General features: G+C 43.0%; 1 protein-coding gene and 1 non-coding gene across 5 annotated transcripts in view; both read left to right on the top strand.

Annotated features, from left to right (window-relative positions):
- LOC139407012 (collagen alpha-1(XII) chain-like) overlaps positions 1-22,279 on the top strand; it is a 91,801-nt gene that overhangs the window by 31,033 nt on the left and 38,489 nt on the right. For 3 of the 4 annotated variants that reach the window (XM_071150254.1, XM_071150253.1, XM_071150256.1), the window contains exons 23-39: positions 3,699-3,831; positions 5,489-5,634; positions 6,328-6,457; positions 7,197-7,333; positions 8,480-8,609; positions 9,084-9,223; positions 9,389-9,521; positions 9,655-9,675; positions 10,311-10,450; positions 12,687-12,816; positions 13,040-13,179; positions 18,891-19,014; positions 19,128-19,270; positions 19,395-19,524; positions 19,907-20,049; positions 20,150-20,279; positions 20,432-20,571. In XM_071150254.1, coding sequence (XP_071006355.1) covers positions 3,699-3,831; positions 5,489-5,634; positions 6,328-6,457; positions 7,197-7,333; positions 8,480-8,609; positions 9,084-9,223; positions 9,389-9,521; positions 9,655-9,675; positions 10,311-10,450; positions 12,687-12,816; positions 13,040-13,179; positions 18,891-19,014; positions 19,128-19,270; positions 19,395-19,524; positions 19,907-20,049; positions 20,150-20,279; positions 20,432-20,571 — 2,190 coding nt within the window. The remainder of the gene's footprint in view (positions 1-3,698; positions 3,832-5,488; positions 5,635-6,327; positions 6,458-7,196; positions 7,334-8,479; positions 8,610-9,083; positions 9,224-9,388; positions 9,522-9,654; positions 9,676-10,310; positions 10,451-12,686; positions 12,817-13,039; positions 13,180-18,890; positions 19,015-19,127; positions 19,271-19,394; positions 19,525-19,906; positions 20,050-20,149; positions 20,280-20,431; positions 20,572-22,279) is intronic. The other variant, XM_071150255.1, reaches the window with a different exon arrangement.
- trnaa-ugc (transfer RNA alanine (anticodon UGC)) lies at positions 11,379-11,452 on the top strand. Its single transcript has one exon. It is a non-coding gene; the product is annotated as a tRNA-Ala (tRNA).

Raw genomic sequence — 22,279 nt, 5'->3', positions numbered from 1 at the left:
GTGCAGCGAAATGCTTATGTTACTAGTGCTAACAATGCAGTAAAATGTCAAACAGTACACAATAATAATAATAATAATAATACAAATTGAATGAATAAATGTAGTAACGAATCCAATTAATATCCAAATAGCACTGTAGCAGTAATCCAAATGCAATCTATATGTAAATACACCGGATGAATTTACACTATATACTAAGACTGTTATGTACAGCATTAGATACTGTATATTAGAGTGATCTATGTAAAGAATCCAGTGTATAAACAATTGAACTAAAATGCAATGTACAGTAGTAGAACTAATAGAATGAGCTATGTTAAGAATGCAGTATATGTAAGAGGGTACTGGCGGCAGAGAGGTCAGACGCAGGAGAGAGAACTGTGTTTCCAACGGCGCAGTTTATTAAACAAAAACTCACCGGGAAACATAACAAATATAACAAATGGGTACAATGCCCCACGCACGCCAGGACCAACGTGCACAAACACTTACAAATAACAATCAACGACAAAAGACAATAAGGGGAAACAGAGGGTTAAATACACAACATGTAATTGATGGGATTGGAACCAGGTGCGATTCAAGACGAGACAAAAGCAAAGGAAAATGAAAAGAGGATCAGCGATGGCTAGAAGGTCGGTGACTTCGACCGCCGAACGCCGCCCCGAACAGGGAGAGGGACCAACTTCGGCGGAGGTCGGGACAGTATATAAATACGCAGTACAAAACCCCACGTCAAGGGTAGCAGGGTAGCCTAGTGGTTAGAGCGTTGGACTAGTAACCGGAAGGTTGCAAGTTCAAATCCCCGAGCTGACAAGGTACAAATCTGTCGTTCTGCCCCTGAACAGGCAGTTAACCCACTGTTACTAGGCCGTCATTGAAAATAAGAATTTGTTCTTAACTGACTTGCCTAGTTAAATAAAGGTAAAATAAAAAAAATTGATAGAATTGCAGGAAATTAGCTTCAAATTTTCTACTGCCTGAGCTCCTGCTGCTCCTATAAAATATTAGCTCAAAAGTATTGTTGAACCTAAATATAAACAGTACCAAACATGAGTACCGGCACCTATTTCAGTCCAAGTCGAGCACTGTATGTATGGTGTGTATAGACAGTATGTGAATAGAAAAGGGGTGTACAGCAGTAGTTATGGATGAGCCTTGACTAGAATACAGTATATACATATATATATATATATATATATACATATGAAGTCTATCACTATCAGTGAAGTGAGAATGTTATAGAGGAGTAAATATCATACCCCCCCCCAAAAAAAAAATATTCTAACCTCCCCTTTTATTGGTAATGGTGAGAAGTTAGCATGTCTTGGTTGATATGAGTCTTTGTGCCTCTGTAACGTTCTCACTCACCATTATTCACGATTCATTCATCATTATCCATGATCATGGTAGCATCCACATTAATGTAGAAGTATTCAGAAACATATTATATTGTTATTTACAATACAAGTTTCTCCAAAATGACACAATTCATTGTTTACCATACATTTTTATTTGGGCACAACATAATGTGGAACATAACCAAAACAAACTGCAAATCCATCCAACAAATTTGCAGAGTCACAAGCTGGATGTAAGTCATTGCGCGCTAGGAATATGGGAACAAATGCTAAACTTTTGACTATTTGAATACACATGTAAGTAAATTTGTCCAAATACTTATTACCCCATGAAATGGAGGGACTAGATACATAAAGTGCTTTAATTTCTAAACATTAAATCAGACATGTTTGAAAATACCCTCAAATTAAAGGTGACTTTCTGTACTGTCGCCTAATATGAAACATTTGATTGAAATTCAAAATGCTGGAGTATAGAGCCAAATTAAATGTGCTGCTTCACTGTCCAAATAAATATGCAGACGAGTGTGTAACAGAGAATTGGCTGTATTATTCCTTTTGTTCTGAATTCCTCTCTCAGACCTCTATGGTTCATCTTGCCAGAGGTGATCAGGGTCACTTTGGCAACGGCCTCATTTCACTCTGTTTATCCAGGAGTTTCTGAAGGAGGAACTGCCTTCTATGCTGCCTAACGGGAGATGTCATGGTTATCAAGTGTTATCCACAGTGAATTGTTTGCTTAAATCCACCTAGTTGTCATCATCGATCCGTTTCATCACGTTGATCAGATTAATTTGGATCTCTGCTCACCCTTGAGAAGTGGACAACAGTGGCTGAGGCAGACCTGCATTCAGTTTCACATTTATGTGAAGGAATGGATCTATTCCATGCTTTGCTTTCATTGGCCCTCGTCAGGGTTTGGGTGGTTCTAGTGAGCCCTGTCTGAAAGCGAGACCAAATAGTTTCCACTAGGCCTCAACCTAAGACTAGACCCAGTCAGTTTAATAATACATAGTATTTTAAGCACTTTTCTCGACTCCCAAAGACACTTTTCATACACAATAAAATCAGCAGGATAAAAAGCAAGAAGTATATAAAAGTACACTAAACGTGAGGACAGACTAACCATGGAGTACAGTAAACATGATAACAGATTAACCAGGCAAGTGAACTAGACAGAGGATAAAAGCTAAGACAACAGAGAATGCGGGTAAGCCCGTGTGAAGAGGTGCGTCTTTAGTGTGGATTTGAATATGTGTATGGGTTGTGAGGTTCTGACATGGAGAGGGAGGGAGTTCCAGTTTTGGGGGGCTGAACTGCTAAAGCCCGGTCTCACATGGAGCAGAGCCTGGTGCGAGGGATGGTGAGGATGGTCATCCAAGTTTTCAATTCACGGAAACAGTCTACAACTGAGGGGGGTGATATAGTGGAGTTGGGGTTTGTGTGGATGTGGATTTGTGTGTCATCTGCATAACAGTGAAATCTGAGTAAAAATTGACAGAGGATTTGGCCAAGGGGTAGCATGTAAATACTAAACAGCAATGGACGTAACACTGAGCCTTGTGGGACACCTTGTGATACAGGGGCTGGGGCAGACCTGCAGTTGCCAATGTAGACAAACTGTTGTCTATCAGATATATAGGAGTGGAACTAGGCAAGGAGTGTTCCGGAAACTCCAAGAAGCCTCTCCATACGGTCAGTTAAAATATAATGGCAGACAGTATCAAATACTGCAGACAGGCCCAGGAGGATAAGGATGAAGATGTTGAGCGCATCAGCAGCACAGAGGAGGTTGTTCACTACCTTTACCAAGGCAGTTTCAGTGCAATGCATAGCCCGGAAGCCTGACTGAAAGGGTTCGGAAAGTTCATGAGAGGCCATGTTTTGAAGAGGAGGTTTGAGATAGGCCTGTAGTTTAGACTTGTTACCAAACTTCTCCTGCTAGAAACGGATTCTTGGCTTATCCATAAATACTCACCTCATTTCAAATGCTTGCGTTGGACCCCAAAAAGCTTCTTCACACAAGTAAATCAGATTTGACATTGAATTTGATGATATATGTGCTCCGTTATTTTGGATAGCCCTCTGACATTTTGAAGAGAGAGTAGTATGTGTGCGAGAAGATTAGTTTTGTTAGTTTTGTTTTGGGGTTTCCTAAATGTGTGCCGTATTAGTTGGGACATTTGCCTTTGACCTGCTGTAATTCCAATATAATCCCATGACGAATCTGCGGTTGCTGTTTATTTTCTGCTCAGCTTTTTGGACCATCCTCCTGTTGTACTTGGATTTTGAGGCGGGCTTTCCTGCATAACGACCGTGTTCCTTTGCACTCCTCAGATGATTGTCGATGGGGCGGTCACCACTGTGGTCCTGACCAAGCTGGCCCCTCTGACGGAGTATGTGATCAACGTCTTCTCTGTGACCGGAGGGGAGACCAGCGAAGAGCCACTGAAGGGCACTGAAACCACCTGTAAGTGTTGCAGCCGTGCTGCTCCCTCTCCTCTCTGTCTTGTATTCCTCTTCCGCCGTTTCCTCACACAACCTCGTCCCAATTACCCAGAGTAAACCTTGTAATCACTTCCTGGAAAGGTGGCCCGGTTCAGCCAATCCAATAGCCTTATTTGGAAGTTGAATGACTCAGCAGAGCTGCAGATGAGATGAGTTCCGCAAAGACGTCTGTCGGTTGCCCTCAGGGATGATTAAAAGGGAACTTTAATGTAGGGATAGCAACACCGCTCCAATGAGTTCCACTGGTGTAGGAGCTCATTTGTTTCATTGCGGTATACGATGCTGAAATGAACTACATCCCCATGCCCTCCATGCTTATTAGGCTGTTTTTAAATGGGTTGAACATGGATGGAACTTCATGTTGCTCTTGGAGGCGTATTAAACAGGGTTGTTTACACCACCAGGGTTATATTGGGTGTATATCTGATTGGTGGCAGTAAAGTGTTAAACAACAAGTTCCCATAAGGTTTCCCTTCTTATGAGGAGAATAACCATTGTTCTCTCATTTCTGGGCCTCATTAAAAGTGTCTTAAGAAAACTGACATAATTTCACACGATGGTTAAATACACTGACCACTTTCATTGTTCTATTTGTACTTAATAGTGGACGTTGTTACTTTTTGAAACGTGTCCCTTTGATTTACATGGTGGATGTGCTAAGATATTTCTCACTCCCATAAAGCATGGTTATTGTTTTGTCGCCCGCCACTTGGACACCGTAATAGCAGGGTGAGCTCACCATAGTTTCCTTTAGTTGTCAGTTTAAGCTAACACGTTGATCAGTGGTGGAAAAACTATTCAATTGTCATACTTGAGTAAAAGTACAGATACCTTAATAGAAAATGTATCAAGTAAAAGTCACCCAGTGAAATGCTACTTGAGTAAACGTTTTAAAGTATTTTGTTTTAAATATACTTAAGTGTTAAAAGTAAATGGAATTGCCAAAATATACTTAGGTATCAAAAGTCAAAGTATAAATCATTTCAAATTCCTAATATTCATTTATTACATTTTTATTTACAGATAGCATTTGTGTTTAGTGAGCCCGCCAGATCAGAGGCAGTAGGGATGACCATGGATGTTCTTTTAATAAGTGTGTGAACTGGACCATTTTCCTGTCAAAATGTAATGAGTACTTTTCAGTTCCAGGGAAAATGTATGGAATAAAAAGTACATTATTTCTTTAGGAATGTGGAATGAAGTAGAAGTTGGCAAAAATATTAGTAAAGTACAGATACTCCCAAAAAACTACTTAAACTACTCGTACTTCAAAGTATTTTTACTTAAGTACTTTTCACCACTGACGTTTGCAACCCAAGTGGCACACTATTCCCTTTAATAATGCACTATTCTTGACCAGGGCCCTCCTGTGTAATCGGTTAGTGTGGCTCATCCGTAAACACAGGGATGTGGGTGACTGGGTTGTGTTGTGGATGTCAATAGACTAGAGTTAGGTGGGTAGCTGTGGTTGTAGGTTTTCCAACATTTCCAGAAGATGGGCAGGGAATCTGCTCTCCTGATGTTAGGGTGGAGCTTGTTCCACTATTGGGGTGCCAGGATAGAGGAGAGCTTCGACTGGTGGTGACTAACTGTGGGTTTCCTATCTGCTCTCTCCGCAGTGCCACTACCTGGGGTGATCAAGTTGACTGTGTACGATGAGACCATGACCACCTTTAAGGTGAGGTGGGAGAAGGCTGAAGGGGCGACAGGATATATGCTGCTCTACCGTGCCATCAATGCCACTGTGCCCACTGTGGAGAAAGAGGTGAGTAGGAGAACACACACACACACACACACACACACACACACACACACACACACACACACACACACACACACACACACACACACACACACACACACACACACACGCACACACACACACACACACACACACACACACATATCCTGGTGGAGGACGCGTTGGATAGGAGCTCCATGTGCATGATCAGCATATCCCCATCCAGTTTATAACTCCTTGAAGCCAAGGCCTCTGCTAGCGGGGCCTTACTCATTCCAGATGGCAATATGATGATCTCTGCACAGAGCAGGAAGTGGACGTTTACAGTGGTGTTCAGGCAAGGCCTACAAAAAAACAGACCCTTTGGACCCATAGGGTAATGGGAAGGACTAGCTCATGCTGACCCTGTGCAGATGATTTTTTCACCAGTGATGTCATTGCGATGATATTAACCAAAGAAAATCTCAACAAATGCTGTATATTTTGAACTGCAGGCTTCTGTAAGGGCTGGCAAGACGTAGTGTACCCTTTAGAGGGATTTCACTATGGACTGAAGGCAGCAAGGCAGGCATACCAGTTAGCGCTGTGAACCAGGTGTTCAAAAAGTGTCCTTTTGACAAGTCCTGTCTTGTTGTTTTGTTCCCCTTTGTCGTCCGGCCTGCTCTAACACTCTCTCTCTCTCCTTCTCCCTCCTCTCCTGCTTCCCCTGCCGTGCAGGTACGAGTTGGGGCAGATGTGAATGATGTTCAGCTGAAGGATCTTATCACCGACACAGCGTATACACTCACCCTGTTCGCCCTACATGGAGTGGCAGCCAGCAACCCCCTCATAGACCAAGGAGTCACCTGTATGTTCCTCTTATCTCTGTCTCTCTTTATTTCTCTCTCTTTCTCTGTCTCTCTTTGTGTCTCTCTCTTTCTCTCTCGTCTCTCTTTCTCCCTTTTTGTGTCTCTTTCTCTCTCTCTCGTCTCTCTCTCTTTCTCTCTCTCTCTCTCTCTCTCTCTCTCTCATTTTGTCTCTCTCTCTCGCTCTCTCTCTTTTTGTCTCTCGCTCTCGCTCTCTCTCTCTCTCTCTCTCTGTCTCTCTCTGTCAATTTCAATTAAATTTAAGGGGCTTTATTGGCATGGGAAACATATGTCTACATTGCCAAAGCAAGTCAAATAAATAATACACACAAGTTAAATAAACAATAAAAAATGAACAGTAAACATCACACTCACAAAAGTTCCAAAAGAATAAAGACATTTCAAATGCCATATTATGTCTATATACAGTGTTGTGACGATGTGCAAATAGTTAAAGTGCAAAAGGGAACCTAAGCAAACATAAATATGGGTTGTATTTACAATGGTGTTTGTTCGTCACTGGTTGCCCTTGTTGCTGTGATGCCACATGGGTATTTCACCCAATAGATATGGGAGTGTATCAACATCTCTTTCCCCCACCATGACCCTATAGAGCTGTGTACTACCTTACAATACATAGATGGGTCTAAGACTCACTAACTTTCACTCCCGTGCCCCCTCTACCACACGCTCTCTCTTTTCTCCCTCTCTATCCCTTTCTCTGTCATTCCTCTTACCCAGTGCCCTTGCCACCATCGGGTAATCTGAGGATCACTGGTGTCACCCATAGCGCCATGAAGCTCAGATGGGACGCATCCCCGGGGAAAGTCCTCAAGTACATCATCACCTACAAGCCAGAGGAAGGAGAGCTCAAAGAGGTGACACGAGCACCACACATTTAAACAGGCCTGTCGCTAATATAGAATTTGAAAGGTTTTGAAACACAATCTCTAGCTACAGCAATAAATAACATGTATGGTTAAGCCCTATGGGCCCTGGTCAAAAGTAGTACACTATGTAGGGAATAGGGTGTCATTTAGGACACACAAATACTGTCCTCAAGGTTCTACAGTGGTGCCATGAGGTCATGGGAAAAGTGTGAGTGAGGAACTCAACGTTCTCTATGATCGCCTAGCTGTTTAGGGAAGGCCACTGAAGTCAGAGGGTTATAATAGCAGCCCTTTCAGTAGACTGGGATCTTGACTCCATGGGCAGGCCAGCACACGTCGATGTGGGGAAAGAAGCCTACTGGCAGTCAGAGAAGACCCTGGCCCCAGCACCCAGCCACAGGCTCAGAGATATATCACTGGCGTCACTCGTCATCATTTCTCACTTACATTTAAGAGACCGCCAAGCTGTGAAGAAAGCTCAAAATTGATGTTGAAGGAGGTGTCTCTTTGGACACCCCTGAAAGAACCTCCAGAAATGACTGATGGATGAGCTATGGGCCTCCACTGGATACATCCAACCAGCTCCTCTCATGGATAACATCTGAAGGCTGCTGTCTCCAAAGTAGCCTCTCTCTCTGTGGATTTATGTTCTAAGGTCTGCCCTGTCAGTTGCCACAGATTTTCCCTCCACGTTACAATTGGAGGACTGTCGCTGTTATGGACACCTTTTTCTTGATTTTCTTTCTCAAAGTTTGAAGTGGAAACTGAATTGAAAGAGACATTTATCCGCATTCCTGCTGGAAGCTTTTTGACTTCAAAGGTTTTCCCTACCGTTGAACATCCTCTGGAATTACCAATATAGCCGTAGGACTTTTCTGAGGACACGTACAATTATTCATGAGGCTTTTCTCAAGTGTGCTGATGACGTTTAGAAATAACAAGGAAAGAAATTGGAGAGAGAAAAGAGGGGGATTTCACTTCGAGAACATTGTATTGGTTAACATCAATGTTCAAAATGGGACAATCTGAGTTTATGTTAATGTTAGTAGTGGGAGTTCATGCTAGTTGTTCAGCAGAAAATACGGTTGTTAATTGTTTGTTGATCCTATAATCCTAGTACCCCTTTTCTGCCAGGTTGAAGTCAATGGTGATATAACATCCCTGCCTCTTACCAACCTCATCTCTCAATCTGAGTACGACGTTGCTGTCACCCCAGTTTACGACGAAGGCGTTGGAAACTCTATGCTTGGACAAGCCATTACAGGTACACGATCGTTTGTATGACTTATTGTTTGGCTGACGAGCAGTAGATTAGAGATTAGTGTGTCTGTATGGTGAGAATTGAGTCTGCAGATCCCCCTTGGATTCAGCCTCTCGTCTTTCTAGATATAGCCCAAACATGAAGCCACTGTTCCCTGAGGGGGTGTGTGTGTGTGTGTGTGTGTGTGTGTGTGTGTGTGTGTGTGTCTAGTTAATTGTGTGTTTGTGTGTGTCTGCTGTCACTCACTGCATGGGGCCTTCTTCATCATTAATCACAGATGATTTGAGGACGTTTTGTTTTCCACACACTCACACACAAAACCCCATTTGTCGACGATTGTTCCACAAAATGGACTCGCAGCAAAAATGTTCCTCACATGGTTCGCAGCCCTTCTGATGAAATGGCTTTGCCTCATCTCTCAGGACTTCCTCATAATAATCACGTCTCCCTCTCTCACGTCTCTGTCCATGTGTACAGATGTTGTTCCTGCCCCGCAGAATCTGAAGTTGTCCGAGGTGACCCAGACCTCGTTCAGGGCCACCTGGGAACACGGGGCCCCTGACGTGGCCCTCTACCGAATTGGCTGGACCAAGAAGGGAGAGAACAACTTCCAATATGTACGTTGATCAAGTGGCTAGCCGACGGGGATTGTTGACTGGACTATCTACTGCTGTAGAGCGGACAGGATTGAATGGAGTGGTGAAATGTGACTGTTTATGCTTTCTCACTCACTCTCTCTTTCCCTCTCCCTTTCTCACTCCCCCCACCCCTCCCCTCTCCAGTCTATCCTGAACAGTGATGAAACGTCCCATAATCTGGAGAACCTGGATCCGGACACCCTGTATGATGTCACCGTCACGGCCATCTACCCAGACGAGTCAGAGAGCGAGGACCTGATTGGCAGCCAGCGCACATGTAGGTTGACCCTTCTCTTCTTCTCCTCTGTCATCCTCCTATCAATTCCATTCATGTTTTCCAGTTAGACCACAGATGTGGTCCACAGCGTATTGAAATAACCTGTTGTTCTCTTAACGTTCTCTTTTTCCAGTGTTAAAGATGACCACACCTGGTATGTTATTTGAAACGGAGAAGGACATTGTCATTGTAATATTCATGACTATAATTATTATGGTAATGCGAACGATAATGACAGTGTTGTTGATGGAAAACACACTTTAAAAAAATAATCATCATCTGCATGTGCATTGATGTGCCTTTAAAGAGCTGCAAATGCAAAAGTGTGACTACTGACCCGCAGGGACCGGACGTTCCACCACAGACACCTCATTGTCAACCATTCGTCATAATATCATTTCTCATGTCATTTAATGTCGTTTTTCATGCCGTAATGTTGTCCTTCCTCATGTCTTTAATGTCAAGCCTCATCATGTCACAATGTCTTCCTTATCAATGTCCCCATCATTAGAAATGCATGTGCCATATTCAATGGTAACCTTACCGGCTGCTTCACTCTCCCTTTGTGTCGCTTATGTGTACTTCATCACCAAATCATGTGTTCTCGTCACCAAATCACGTGTTCCCATCATCTCACCCCTCCCCATCATTACCGTCATTGCTTCATCCAGCTTCATGACCCCCAAGTGATCATTGGGAATTGGTAAAGGCTGTGTCATGTGCCCTGCAGCCATTTTGTATACATTACCACTCTCTTGGGTCAGTGTATTGATTGTAATGTGTTCCTAGCTCCCACTGGACCTCCGCAGAACTTGCAGGTGTTCAACGCGACCACTGTCACTCTGACAGTGAAGTGGGACCACGCCCCAGGTCCCGTACAGAACTACAAGATCTCCTTCCAACCTGTGGCAGGAGGCAAAGCTCTCTCAGTAAGTCACACACCCTCCAGTAGTTTCTTGAAAAATTTGAATAATTCTAACTAAGAGTGTATTTTGAGCAACTGATACGCTTTGGCCGCCCATGACGTCCTGACTACTCAATCCTTTAACTTGATGAATTATGCCTTCTGGGTATGATATCTCTCAGTTTACTCACCTATAATTTAGAGTAGGTTGTTCTTACTTTCTGGTCTGTAAGTGAGCGGTGATGTTGGTTGTTATCAGTGTAATTTCTCCAATGTGCCTGAAGTAGTTTAACTCCAATGATGAAAACGGGGAAATCTGTGCATCAGTACTTCTTAAGGCCAACAGATAAACAGCCCAAAACCTTAAAAGGGATAGTTCACCCAAATTACAAAATAAAATATTGGTTTTCTTAACCTGTAAGCAGTCTATGGACAAGGTATGACAGCAATCCATGCGTTGGTTTAGTTTCCCTGGCACTGTTTCCACATGCTAACGTTTGAGCATTTATGGCACAAATCTCATTCAAATCATGGGACCGATGTTAGCATTTCTTTGCACATCATGTTAAAATCATCTGTAAGTGACTTTCAGCAATACATTTGAGATACTTTTGGATGATTTGGACATGACGCGCGAAAAAGGCTAATATCGGTCCCATGACATCAATGGGATTTGTGCCACAAATGCTACAACGTTAGCATGTGGAAATAGTGCCAGGAAAACTAAACCAGAGAATGGATTGCTGTCATACATTTCCCGGAGACTGCTTACAGGGTAACGAAACCAATATGCCATTTTGTAACTCGGCCAAAACTATGCCTTTAAAGTCAAAGGGCTAAATCCGTGTGCGTAGAAGTACTGAAGCATTTCTGAATTGGTTCATTGTAACATGAAATCCCTTGCCTCTTGGGACCCACTAGTGCCCCCCCCCCGACAAGAGTAGTAAGTAGTAGTCCCGTGTGGCTCAGTTGGCAGAGCATGGCGCTTGCAACGCCAGGTCTGTGGGTTCAATTCCCACAGGGGACCAGAGCTAAAACGTGTCAAATGTAAATGTATTAACAACAGGCTCTTTTGTCTTCCTGCACGTCGTTAGTTTGACATTTGATCATGACATTGTCTTCCTATCCGGTCTGTTTGTGTACTTACTGTATCTGGCAGCCAAGCCCACATTCCTAACTGATAACTTAATTGTGAGCAGCGACGGAAATTGCTTGGGAATTCCTTTTTTTTGGGGGGGGGGGGGGTCTTTTTCGGTTGACAATGCGCTAATATGAAAAGAATTTGGTTAGTTAAACAATTTTCCTAAGTGTCTCTGAGAAGTTATGACAGGGCACCCCAAACAAGGTGTCAGTTCTCTAAACTGTGATCTCAACATGACACCATTGGGACAGAGCTGTTGCATGTACATCTGATCCCGTCATAGCACATTATTGCTATTATAGTGCTGTGTCTCTGTACACTTAAAACAGTATGGAGACATCTGCTGCTGTGGGTCTGAAGACTTGTTGATTTAACATAAGGCATATAAGCCAGGCATGACGTTCACACTTGGGTGATATGAGGATCCTCAAGTGCCTTTCTCTGATATGATGGTTTAGGGATGTCAAAGCACAAACGGTGGATGTGTTACTTAGGTGAGCTGCGAAGTAGATATGTCAGAAATAAGCAAATGCAATGGAAATGGCATCGTATGTCTTTCCGCTCAATGGCTTTGGCGCTTCCTGCTGTCAATAGCTGTTGCTTACTGTAGTGCCCATTAATCTCCATGATGTTGCAACGTAAAAGGCTTCCATGATGTCCAGTGTCCCTCAAGACCATTTCGTCTTCCCTTTACATACTACTTGTTGATGAACAGAGCAGTGTGAGAAAGGCAATTGTTTTCTCCTAAGGTGTTTGAATGAGCAACTCTGTTCACACAAATGGCATCAGGTAAATAAATGATTAATGTATTGGTTGATTATAGAGAAACTCAATTGCTGCTTTGATAGAGTTGGAGTTTACATTGGTCACGTTTGGATGGCTTCCCCGGGACAGTGTCGAAGAACTCTGCTTGGCCTCAACTGCCGAGGTAGCTAGCTAGTGAGCTTCAGGGCATTTTGTCTCAGAGCCGAGGAAAGCGCTAACCATTGAAACAGTGTTACTTGTCATCCATCTATCAGCCCTTTATAATGTATTGCTCTTTAAACTTTGAAGTGAGATGTTCTATCCTCCCAGAGACATAGAAAAGACTCTGACTGTTGACATGTTGTCTCCCAAACAGACCCAGGTAGGAGGGAAGAAGAACAGTGTCATCCTCCAGAAGCTAACGCCTGACACTCCCTACTCTGTCACCGTGGCTGCCATTTACCCCAGCGGAGAGGCCAAAGACATCTCAGGCCGAGGAAAGACCAGTAAGTGGACCCGACGACAGGATCTCTCGAAACCCTCGGGCGTATAAAAGGCCAGAGAACACCCACAACATTCCCCCAATAGATGTATAATTTTAGAGTACAATCAATAGAGAAGATAAGACGATTTTGTACAGGATTTTGACGTCAGTTCAATCAATATAATAACAAGAACACACAGTCAAATGTTTGAAACCCCAGATTAAAGCCATTTGGTTTTACGCAGAGCCTCTGGGTGGAGTAAAGAACCTGCAGGTGATCAACCCCACCATGACCACCCTGAACGTGAAATGGGAGGCGGCCGACGGGAAAGTGAAAGAGTACAAAGTCATCTATGTACCTGCTGCCGGTGGAGCTGAGAGCATGGTAGGCATGGTAGGACCGGTAGGAAGTCTCTCAGCTTACAGTTGGCTGACTGTAGAAAATACTCCCAACAATTCACATCCAAAAATAAGAATTAGCATATCACTGTATTGTTTGATATTGTTTGTTTTATGAATCACAAAATATGGTAAACAACTACAGTATCTTCAGTCAAACAAGGTTGCATAGGCATGTTGGCCGTCGTTAATAGTTGGGTTGTGTTTGTGTAATGTAAAGGAGACTGTGGATGCCACTTCCACCACCACGGTTTTGAAAGGCCTCCTGCCAGACACCCTCTACACCGTCTCACTGGTGCCTGTCTATGAAGTGGGAGATGGACAGAAACAGTCTGAGAACGAAAAGACAAGTAAGACGGGCTGACATCTAAGTCTAAAGATCGTTAAAGATCTTCTAAAGATCACTTATTCAGTGATCTTTTCAGGGACTGATAATGGCCTTCTTAAAAGCCGATTTATGGAGTGAATCCATAAATAACCACCAATGCGGAGGATAACTCTACATTGAGTCTGTATTTGAACTTTATACAGACTCCTTGCAATACCAAGTTCAATCAGTATAATGTTTCAGGGACTGCCTAATGGCCTTGAAACCCATTAGTATCATCAATGGAGAGGATAACTCTTCATTGCTGGATTTTAACTTCATACAACCTTGATAAGATAGTACTTTATTAAGTTCTATCAATCAATATAATGTGATATTATTAAAGCCTCTTTTGGCGTATCCAGGGCCCCTGGGTGGAGTGAGAAACTTGCAGGTGACCAATCCCACCATGACCACTTTGAATGTGAAATGGGAGCCAGCCGATGGGAAGGTCAAGGAGTACAAAGTCTTCTATGTACCTGCTGCTGGTGGAGCTGCTGAGGCCATGGTAGGACGAGTACTGTAGCTGATAGTGTAGAAATGGTTGTTTCCCCATTGCTTGTGTCGTGGACATTCTACAGAGGGACACTCAAAGTCAAATTGAATGAATAATTGTTTTTGCACGTTAGCTGGAGAGGTTTCAACAAACTTGATGCAACATAGTACACGTCTGTCAGGAGCTCCACGGGGACTGTCCGTTAGTCCTCTAATGTACTGCTTACACAGACAGTTATATTTGCATGATTCAGTTTATTCAATATTCGTAATTAATTCATCATTCATGTTTGGTTCATGCATGTGACCGACAAATACTGGTTCATGAATGTGACAGACCAATACCTCACAAGGCTTCTTCTCTCCAAGCTATAACCTTGAAATTGAGATATTCTTTTGTTCTCAAAACAAGGTTCTGGGCATACTGCCAAATTGCAGATGCTGATAGTGAGGATTCATTCAGTCAGTCCCTTGCATGAACACAGAAATTGGTTATTAGAAAAGCACAAACATAACATTTTCCATCACACTTGCCATATAAAACATGTATAGTTGGCATGTTGGTAGTGGGCAGTCATTAATAGTTGGGTTGTGTTTGTTTAATGTAAAGGAGACTGTGACTGCCACCACCACAATTCTGAAAGGCCTCCTGCCAGACACCCTCTACACCGTTTCACTGGTGCCTGTCTACGAAGTGGGAGATGGACAGAAACAGTCTGAGAACGAAAAGACAAGTAAGACTGGCTGACATCTAAGTCTAAAGATCGTTAAAGATCTTCTAAAGATCACTTATTCAGTGATCTTTTCAGGGACTGATAATGGCCTTCTTAAAAGCCGATTTATGGAGTGAATCCATAAATAACCACCAATGCGGAGGATAACTCTACATTGAGTCTGTATTTGAACTTTATACAGACTCCTGCAATACCAAGTTCAATCAGTATAATGTTTCAGAGACTGCCTAATGGCCTTGAAACCCATTAGTATCATCAATGGAGAGGAGAATTCTTCATTGCTGGATTTTAACTTCATACAAACTTGATAAGATAGAACTTTATTAAGTTCTATCAATCGATAGAATGTGATATTATTAAAGCCTTTTTTGGCGTATCCAGGGCCCCTGGGTGGAGTGAGAAACTTGCAGATCACCAATCCTACCATGACCACCCTGAACGTGAAATGGGAGCCAGCCGAGGGGAAAGTCAAAGAATACAAAGTCTTATATGTACCTGCTGCTGGTGGTGGTGCTGAGGCCATGGTAGGTAGGGCTGGGAATTGCCAGGGATCTCACAATACGAAATCCCAATACTTAGCTGCCAAAAACAATGTATATTGCAATTCTCACGAGAGAGAATTGCAGAGAGACAAGAGAAAACTGGTTTTGATCAGTCAGGGAAATAAATGTGCTAAACGCATGTTGGCTCACTATTTAAAATAAGATAGAAAACAAGCTATAGGATGAAACATACTGGAATTCTGGAGCAGGTACAGCGAACTACAGTAGCAAAAACATACATACAGTGCTTTCGGAAAGAATTCAGACCGTTTACTTTTTCCACATTTTGTTACGTTACAGCCTTATTCTAAAACAGATTTTTTTTTATCCTCAGCAATCTACACACAATACCCCATAATGACAAAGCGAAAACAGGTTTTTAGACATTTTTGCAAATGTATTAAAAATTGAACTGAAATACCTTATTTACATAAGTATTCAGACCCTTTGCTATGAGACTTGCAATTGAGCTCAGGTGCATCCTGTTTCCATTGATCATCCTTGAGATGTTTCTACAACTTGATTGGAGTCCACCTGTGGTAAATTAAATTGATTGGACATGATTTGGAAAGGCACACACCTGTCTATATAAGACACCACAGTTGACAGTGCATGTCAGAGCAAAAACCAAGCCATGAGGTCAAAGGAATTGTCCGTAAAGCACCAAGACAGGATTGTGTCGAGACACATATCTGGGGAAAGGTACCAAAACATTTCTGCAGCATTGAAGGTCCCCAAGAACACAGTGGCCTCCATCATTCTTAAATGGAAGCACCAAGACTCTTCCTAGAGGTGGCCGCCCAGCCAAACTGAGCAAATTGGGGAGAGGGGCCATGGTCAGGGAGGTGACCAAGAACCAGATGGTCACTCTGACGGCGCTCTAGAGTTCCTCTGTGGAGATGGAAGAACCTCTCAGAAGGACAACCATCTCTGCAGCACTCCACCAATCAGGCCTTTATGGTAGAGTGGTCAGACGGAAGCCACTCCTCAGTAAAAGGCGCATGACAGCCCGCTTGGAGTTTGCCAAAAGGCACCTAAAGACTCTCAGACCATGAGAAACAAAATTCTCTGGTCTGATGAAACCAAGATTGAACTCTTTGGTCTGAATGCCAAGCATCACGTCTGGAGAAAACCTGGTACCATCCCTACAGTGAAGCATGGTGGTGGCAGCATCATGCTGTGGGGATGTTTTTCAGCGGCAGGGACTGGGAGTCAAGTCAGGATCGAGGCAAAGATGAATAGAGCAAAGTTAGGAGAGATCCTTAATGAAAGCTTACTCCAGAATGCTCAAGATCTCAGACTGGGGCGAAGGTTCACCTTCCAACAGGACAACGACCCTAAGCACACAGCCAAGACACTCGCAGGAGTGGCTTCGGGACAAGTCTCTGAATGGCCTTGAGTGGCCCAGCCAGAGCACGGACTTGAACCCGATCGAACATCTCTGGAGAGAACTGAAAATATCCGTGCAGCAACGCTCCCCATACAACCTGACAGAGCTTGAGAGGATCTGCAGAGAAGAATGGGAGAAACCCCCCAAATACAGGTGTGCCAAGCTTGTAGCGTCATACCCAAATCGACTCGAGGCTGTAATAGCTGCCAAAGGTGCTTCAACAAAGTACTAAGTAAAGGGTCTGAATACTTATGTAAATGTGATATTTCTGTTTTTTATTTGTAATAAATTAGCAAAAAAATCTAAAAAGCAGTTTTTGCTTTGTCGTTATGGGTGTAGACAATTTAATCAATTTTAGAATAAGGCTGTAACGTAACAAAATCTGCAAAAAGTCAAGGGGTCTGAGTACTTTCCGAAGGCACTTGGGTACACGCTTGGCACACCTGTAGTGGGCAAGTTTTTCCCATTCTTCTCTACAGATCCTCTCAAGCTCTGACAGTAACAGTCAAATGTTTGGACACAGCTACTCATTTCAAGGGTTTATCTTTATTTTTACCATTTTCTACATTTTAGAATAATAGTGAAGACATCAACACTATGAAATAACATATATGCAATCACGTAGTAACCAAAGAAGTGTTAAACAAATCAAAATATGTTATATTTTATATTCTTCAAAGTAGCCACCCTTTGCCTTGATGACAGCTTTGCACATTCTTGGCATTCTCTCAACCAGCTTCATGATGTAGTCACCTGGTATGCATTTAAATTAACAGGTGTGCCATGTTAAAAGTTCATTTGTAGAATTTATTTCCTTCTTAATGCGTTTGAGCCAGTTTTGTTGTGACAAGGTAGCTGTCATCAAGGCAGCTACTTTGAAGAATCTCAACTATAAAATATATTTAGATTTTTCTTAACACTTCTTTTGGTTACTACATGTTTCCATATGTGTTATTTCATAGTTTTTATGTCTTCACCATTATTATTCTACAATGTAGAAAGTAGTAAAAATAAAGAAAACCCCTGGAAGGAATGGGTGTGTCCAAACTTTTGGCCGGTACTGTATGTATGTATATATATATATATATATATATATATATATATATATATATATATATATATATATATACTTTTATATTATCTCCCCCAAATTATTTTGCGATTATATAAATAGCGATTTTTTCCCTCCCTCATCACTAATTACGACTAGTACTCTAGCTGACAGTGTTGTTAGAAATGGTTGTTTTCATGCCATTCAAAACATGTATTGTTGGCATGTTGGTAGTGGGCAGTCGTTAATAGTTGGGTTGTGTTTGTGTAATGTAAAGGAGACTGTGGATGCCACTTCCACCACCACGGTTCTGAAAGGCCTCCTGCCAGACACCCTCTACACCGTTTCACTGGTGCCTGTCTATGAAGTGGGAGATGGACAGAAACAGTCTGAGAACGAAAAGACAAGTAAGACTGGCTGACATCTACGTCTAAAGATCGTTAAAGATCTTCTAAAGATCACTTATTCAGTGATCTTTTCAGGGACTGATAATGGCCTTCTTAAAAGCCGATTTATGGAGTGAATCCATAAATAACCACCAATGCGGAGGATAACTCTACATTGAGTCTGTATTTGAACTTTATACAGACTCCTGCAATACCAAATGTAATCAGTATAATGTTTCAAGAGACTGCCCAATGGCCTTGAAACCCATTAGTATCATCAATGGAGAGGTTAACTCTTTTTTTGCTGGATTTTAACTACATGCAAACTCCATAAGATACGATGGTACTGTAATAAGTACTATCAATCAGTATCAAGTTATATTATTAAAGCCCTGGTTGGTGTGTCCAGAGCCTCTTGGTGGAGTGAAGAACCTGCAGGTGACCAACCCCACCATGGTCACATTGAACGTGAAATGGGACGCGGCCGAGGGGAAAGTCAAAGAGTACAAAGTCATCTATGCACCTGCTGCCGGTGGAGCTGAAAGCATGGTAGGACTGGTAACTGACAGTGTAGAAAGTGTGGTTACTATCAAGGGTATGAGTACTCATAATCCTTATACACTCCTGTTTGACTGAATATAGTTGCTTGTCATATTTTGTGATTTATATAACCTTAGTTATGTTGGGAGTGGGCAAATGTTAATACTTGTATTGTGTTTGTATAATGTAAAGGAGACTGTGGCTGGAACCAACACAGTCCTGAAGGGCCTCACATCAGACACCATTTACACCGTTTCAGTCGTGCCGGTCTACGAAGTGGGAGATGGCAAGAAGATGTCTGAGAATGGAAAGACAAGTAAGCCTGGCTGACATCGGAAGAAGGACGGAGATAATGATACTTTCAGAGTATCATAAGTAGAGGGTAGCTCTTCATTAATGGATTTTAACTTTAACTTTGGTGTGTCCAAGGGCCCCTGGGTGGAGTGAAGAACTTGCAGGTGATCAACCCCACAATGACCACCCTGAACGTGCGCTGGGAGCCAGCCGATGGGAAAGTCAAGGAGTACAAAGTCTTCTATGTACCTGCTGCTGGTGGAGCTGCTGAGGCCATGGTAGGACGAGTGCTGTAGCTGATAGTGTAGAAATGGTTGTTTCCCCATTGCTTGCCATATAATAACACATGTATGTTGGGATGGGTAGAGGCTAATAGTTGGGTTGTGTTTGTGTAATCTTTAGGAAACTGTGGCTGCTACTGCCACAAGCACTGTCTTGAGAGGCCTCCAACCAGACACCCTCTACACCGTCTCACTGGTGCCTGTCTTCACCGAGACAGAGGGCAGAAGGCAGTCTGAGAACGGAAAGACAAGTAAGACTGGCTGACATCCAAGCAATCTTTCGCCATGCGTGAACCTTGATTGCAACCAAGACACACTTCCACCTTTTCAGAACAACTCAGATGCCAGGACATGCATAAATCTCATAAATTGTCATTAGTACCCACTGTATGCTGTATTATTTGTATACACTTTTTATATTTTCCTTTTACGGTATGGAGGTACGGAACCTCATTGCTGCCTGAAAGAGAACTTTTCTCTTTGTCCGGCCATTTCTTTCTTTTTTTGGCAGCAATAAGCTTCCGTAAACTTTGAGTTTTCAATGTAAGATGATTATTAATGAGATAAGAGGGATATAATGGATGAGGGCCAGGTTTTCTATAGTTTTGGTTCTAATGTTGTTTTCCTCACCAGGACCGTTGGGGGGAGTGAAGAACCTGAAGGTGACTGAACCCACCATGACCTCTCTGAAGGTGGACTGGGACCCAGCAGACGGAGCCGTGCGCCAGTACAAGATCTTCTTCGTTCCTGTGGCTGGAGGAACACCAGAGGAAATGGTGGGTCTCTTTCACCTTATGACCTCATAAATAGCGTTTAGGAAATTAAACTGCGATGAAGCATTTCATCTGCAATCACCTTTTTCTCTCGTGTAAATAGGAGCAAGTACCTGGAAGTACCACCGCCATTGTTCTGAGAAACCTCAAGCCTGACACACCTTACACAATATCAGTGTTGCCTATCTACCCAGTCAGGGATGGGAAACGCCAGTCGGAGAATGGAAAGACACGTGAGTAGAAACATCAAATGAACTGGTAGCCTATACAACCTATTTTGTGATTTGGGAATATTGGAAATGTGAAATATGGTTTACTTGATTTTCTCCAATAATCACAGAATCATATAATAATCATAATGCCACACTTGTATCTCTATTCCCAGTGCCTTTGGGTGGAGTGACCAATCTGCAGGTCACCAACCCTACCCACACCACCCTCACCACCAGCTGGGACGCAGCTGACGGCAATGTGCAGGGCTACAAAATCATCTACACTCCCGTCGCAGGAGGCCTTGAGATTGTTGTGAGTATTCTACTGTACTCCGATCCATCTCCATAAGCCTAGAACTCATCACTGATACGGTGATGTTACATTTGTTGACAGTGTAATCCCCCTGAGCTCAGCCTAACACAATGGTTTCCAATCCTGTGGGAGGGAAGAATCCAGCTTCCTTGCACGGCATATTTTGTGGAGTGGGCATTTCGTCAGCCCGGCATGAGGAGTAGTGTTGAGGAGTTAGCATTGAGGACTTAGCGTTAGCAGTTCGCCTGCTGGGTTAAGCATGACGAGAGGCCGCAGCAGAGTAGTAACGCCGTTGTAGCCTAAAGAGGATGGAGTTCAGGCTGCGTAGGAGCTAACAGAGTGTGAACAGCTCTGTGATCCCAACTCTAATGCAATGGACTTTTTGGTTTGGTCGGCTTATACGGAACAAGATACTCTAAAGCAGGTATTCCCAAAGTGGGGTATGCGTGTTTTTAGCCATCTAGTGTTCAGCAAAAATAACAACATAATGTCAAATACAGGTGGCCTAGTCAAATAATGAACATCCAATCACATTAACCGTTACTCTATCGCGGGAATTCCACTAACGGTCCATATGTAGCCAAACATAGCTGCTGCTCATTCCGTTTGCTCGAAAATGGATTAATGTTTAAAAAAAAAGTAAGGTCCTAGATTCTACTACCAGCAGTACTACACCTGCACCTGTCGACGACACAAGTTGTTCTGCTTCCACGAGCACATCCAATGCTAGCATCAGTAATTCTACATATGTCGTTAGCCCAGCTAGCATGGACACTGACAGCTGTGAATCTGATGCAGCCAAAGAGCTACTGCTCCCTTACCCGGAAAAGTACCGAACAACAGACAGGGACGTTGGACCATCGAAGAGGTGCTGAGAAATGGGAAATACATTGATTTGGGGTTCACTTATATTGGGAGTAATGCCTTTCCTCAGCCACAGTGTGTTGTATGTGCAAAAGTTCTATCTCACAACTCGATGAAACCTTCACTCTTGCGCAGACATTAAGAAACAAAACATGCCAATTTGAAAATTAAGCCACAGGGATTTTTTGAGGGAGAATTAAGACGACTTTCGAGTAGTAAGATATGTATAAAAGCAACAGATACCAGTAATAAGAAGGGGCAAGAAACGTCTTATATGGTGAGCTACCGAGTAGCTAGGACAGGCAAGCCCCATACTATTGTGGAGGTCTTAATTCTTCCTACTGCCGCAGATATTGCTGGGACAATGCTGGGGGAAAAGACCAAAAAAACTATATAGACAATGTCTTCATCAAACAACACTGTTTCATGACACACCAGTGACATCGCATACAAGCCAGTGAATTCTATGCGTTACAGCTGGATGAGTAAACAGATGTGGCGGGCCTGGCACAGCTCCTGGTCTGTTACGTTTATGGGGGGTCAATTAAGGACGACATCCTCTTCTGCAAACCACTGGAAACCAGGACAACAGGAGAGGATGTTTTTAAAGTACTGGACAGCTTTGTGACATCAAATGGACTTGGTGGTCAAGATGTGTTGGTATCTGTACTGATGGCGCAAAAGCCATGACAGGGAGACATAGTGGAAGGACAACGCGCGTGCAAGCAGTTGCTCCCGACGCTACTTGGGTACACTGCAGCATCCACCGAGAGGCTCTTGCTGCCAAGGGAATGCCTGACAGCTTGCAATATGTTTTGGACAATACAGTGAAAATGGTTAACTT

Source organism: Oncorhynchus clarkii, chromosome 4 (genome assembly GCF_045791955.1).
Source record: "Oncorhynchus clarkii lewisi isolate Uvic-CL-2024 chromosome 4, UVic_Ocla_1.0, whole genome shotgun sequence".
NCBI lineage: Eukaryota > Metazoa > Chordata > Actinopteri > Salmoniformes > Salmonidae > Oncorhynchus > Oncorhynchus clarkii.
This window is presented reverse-complemented; position numbering and strand designations above follow the sequence as displayed.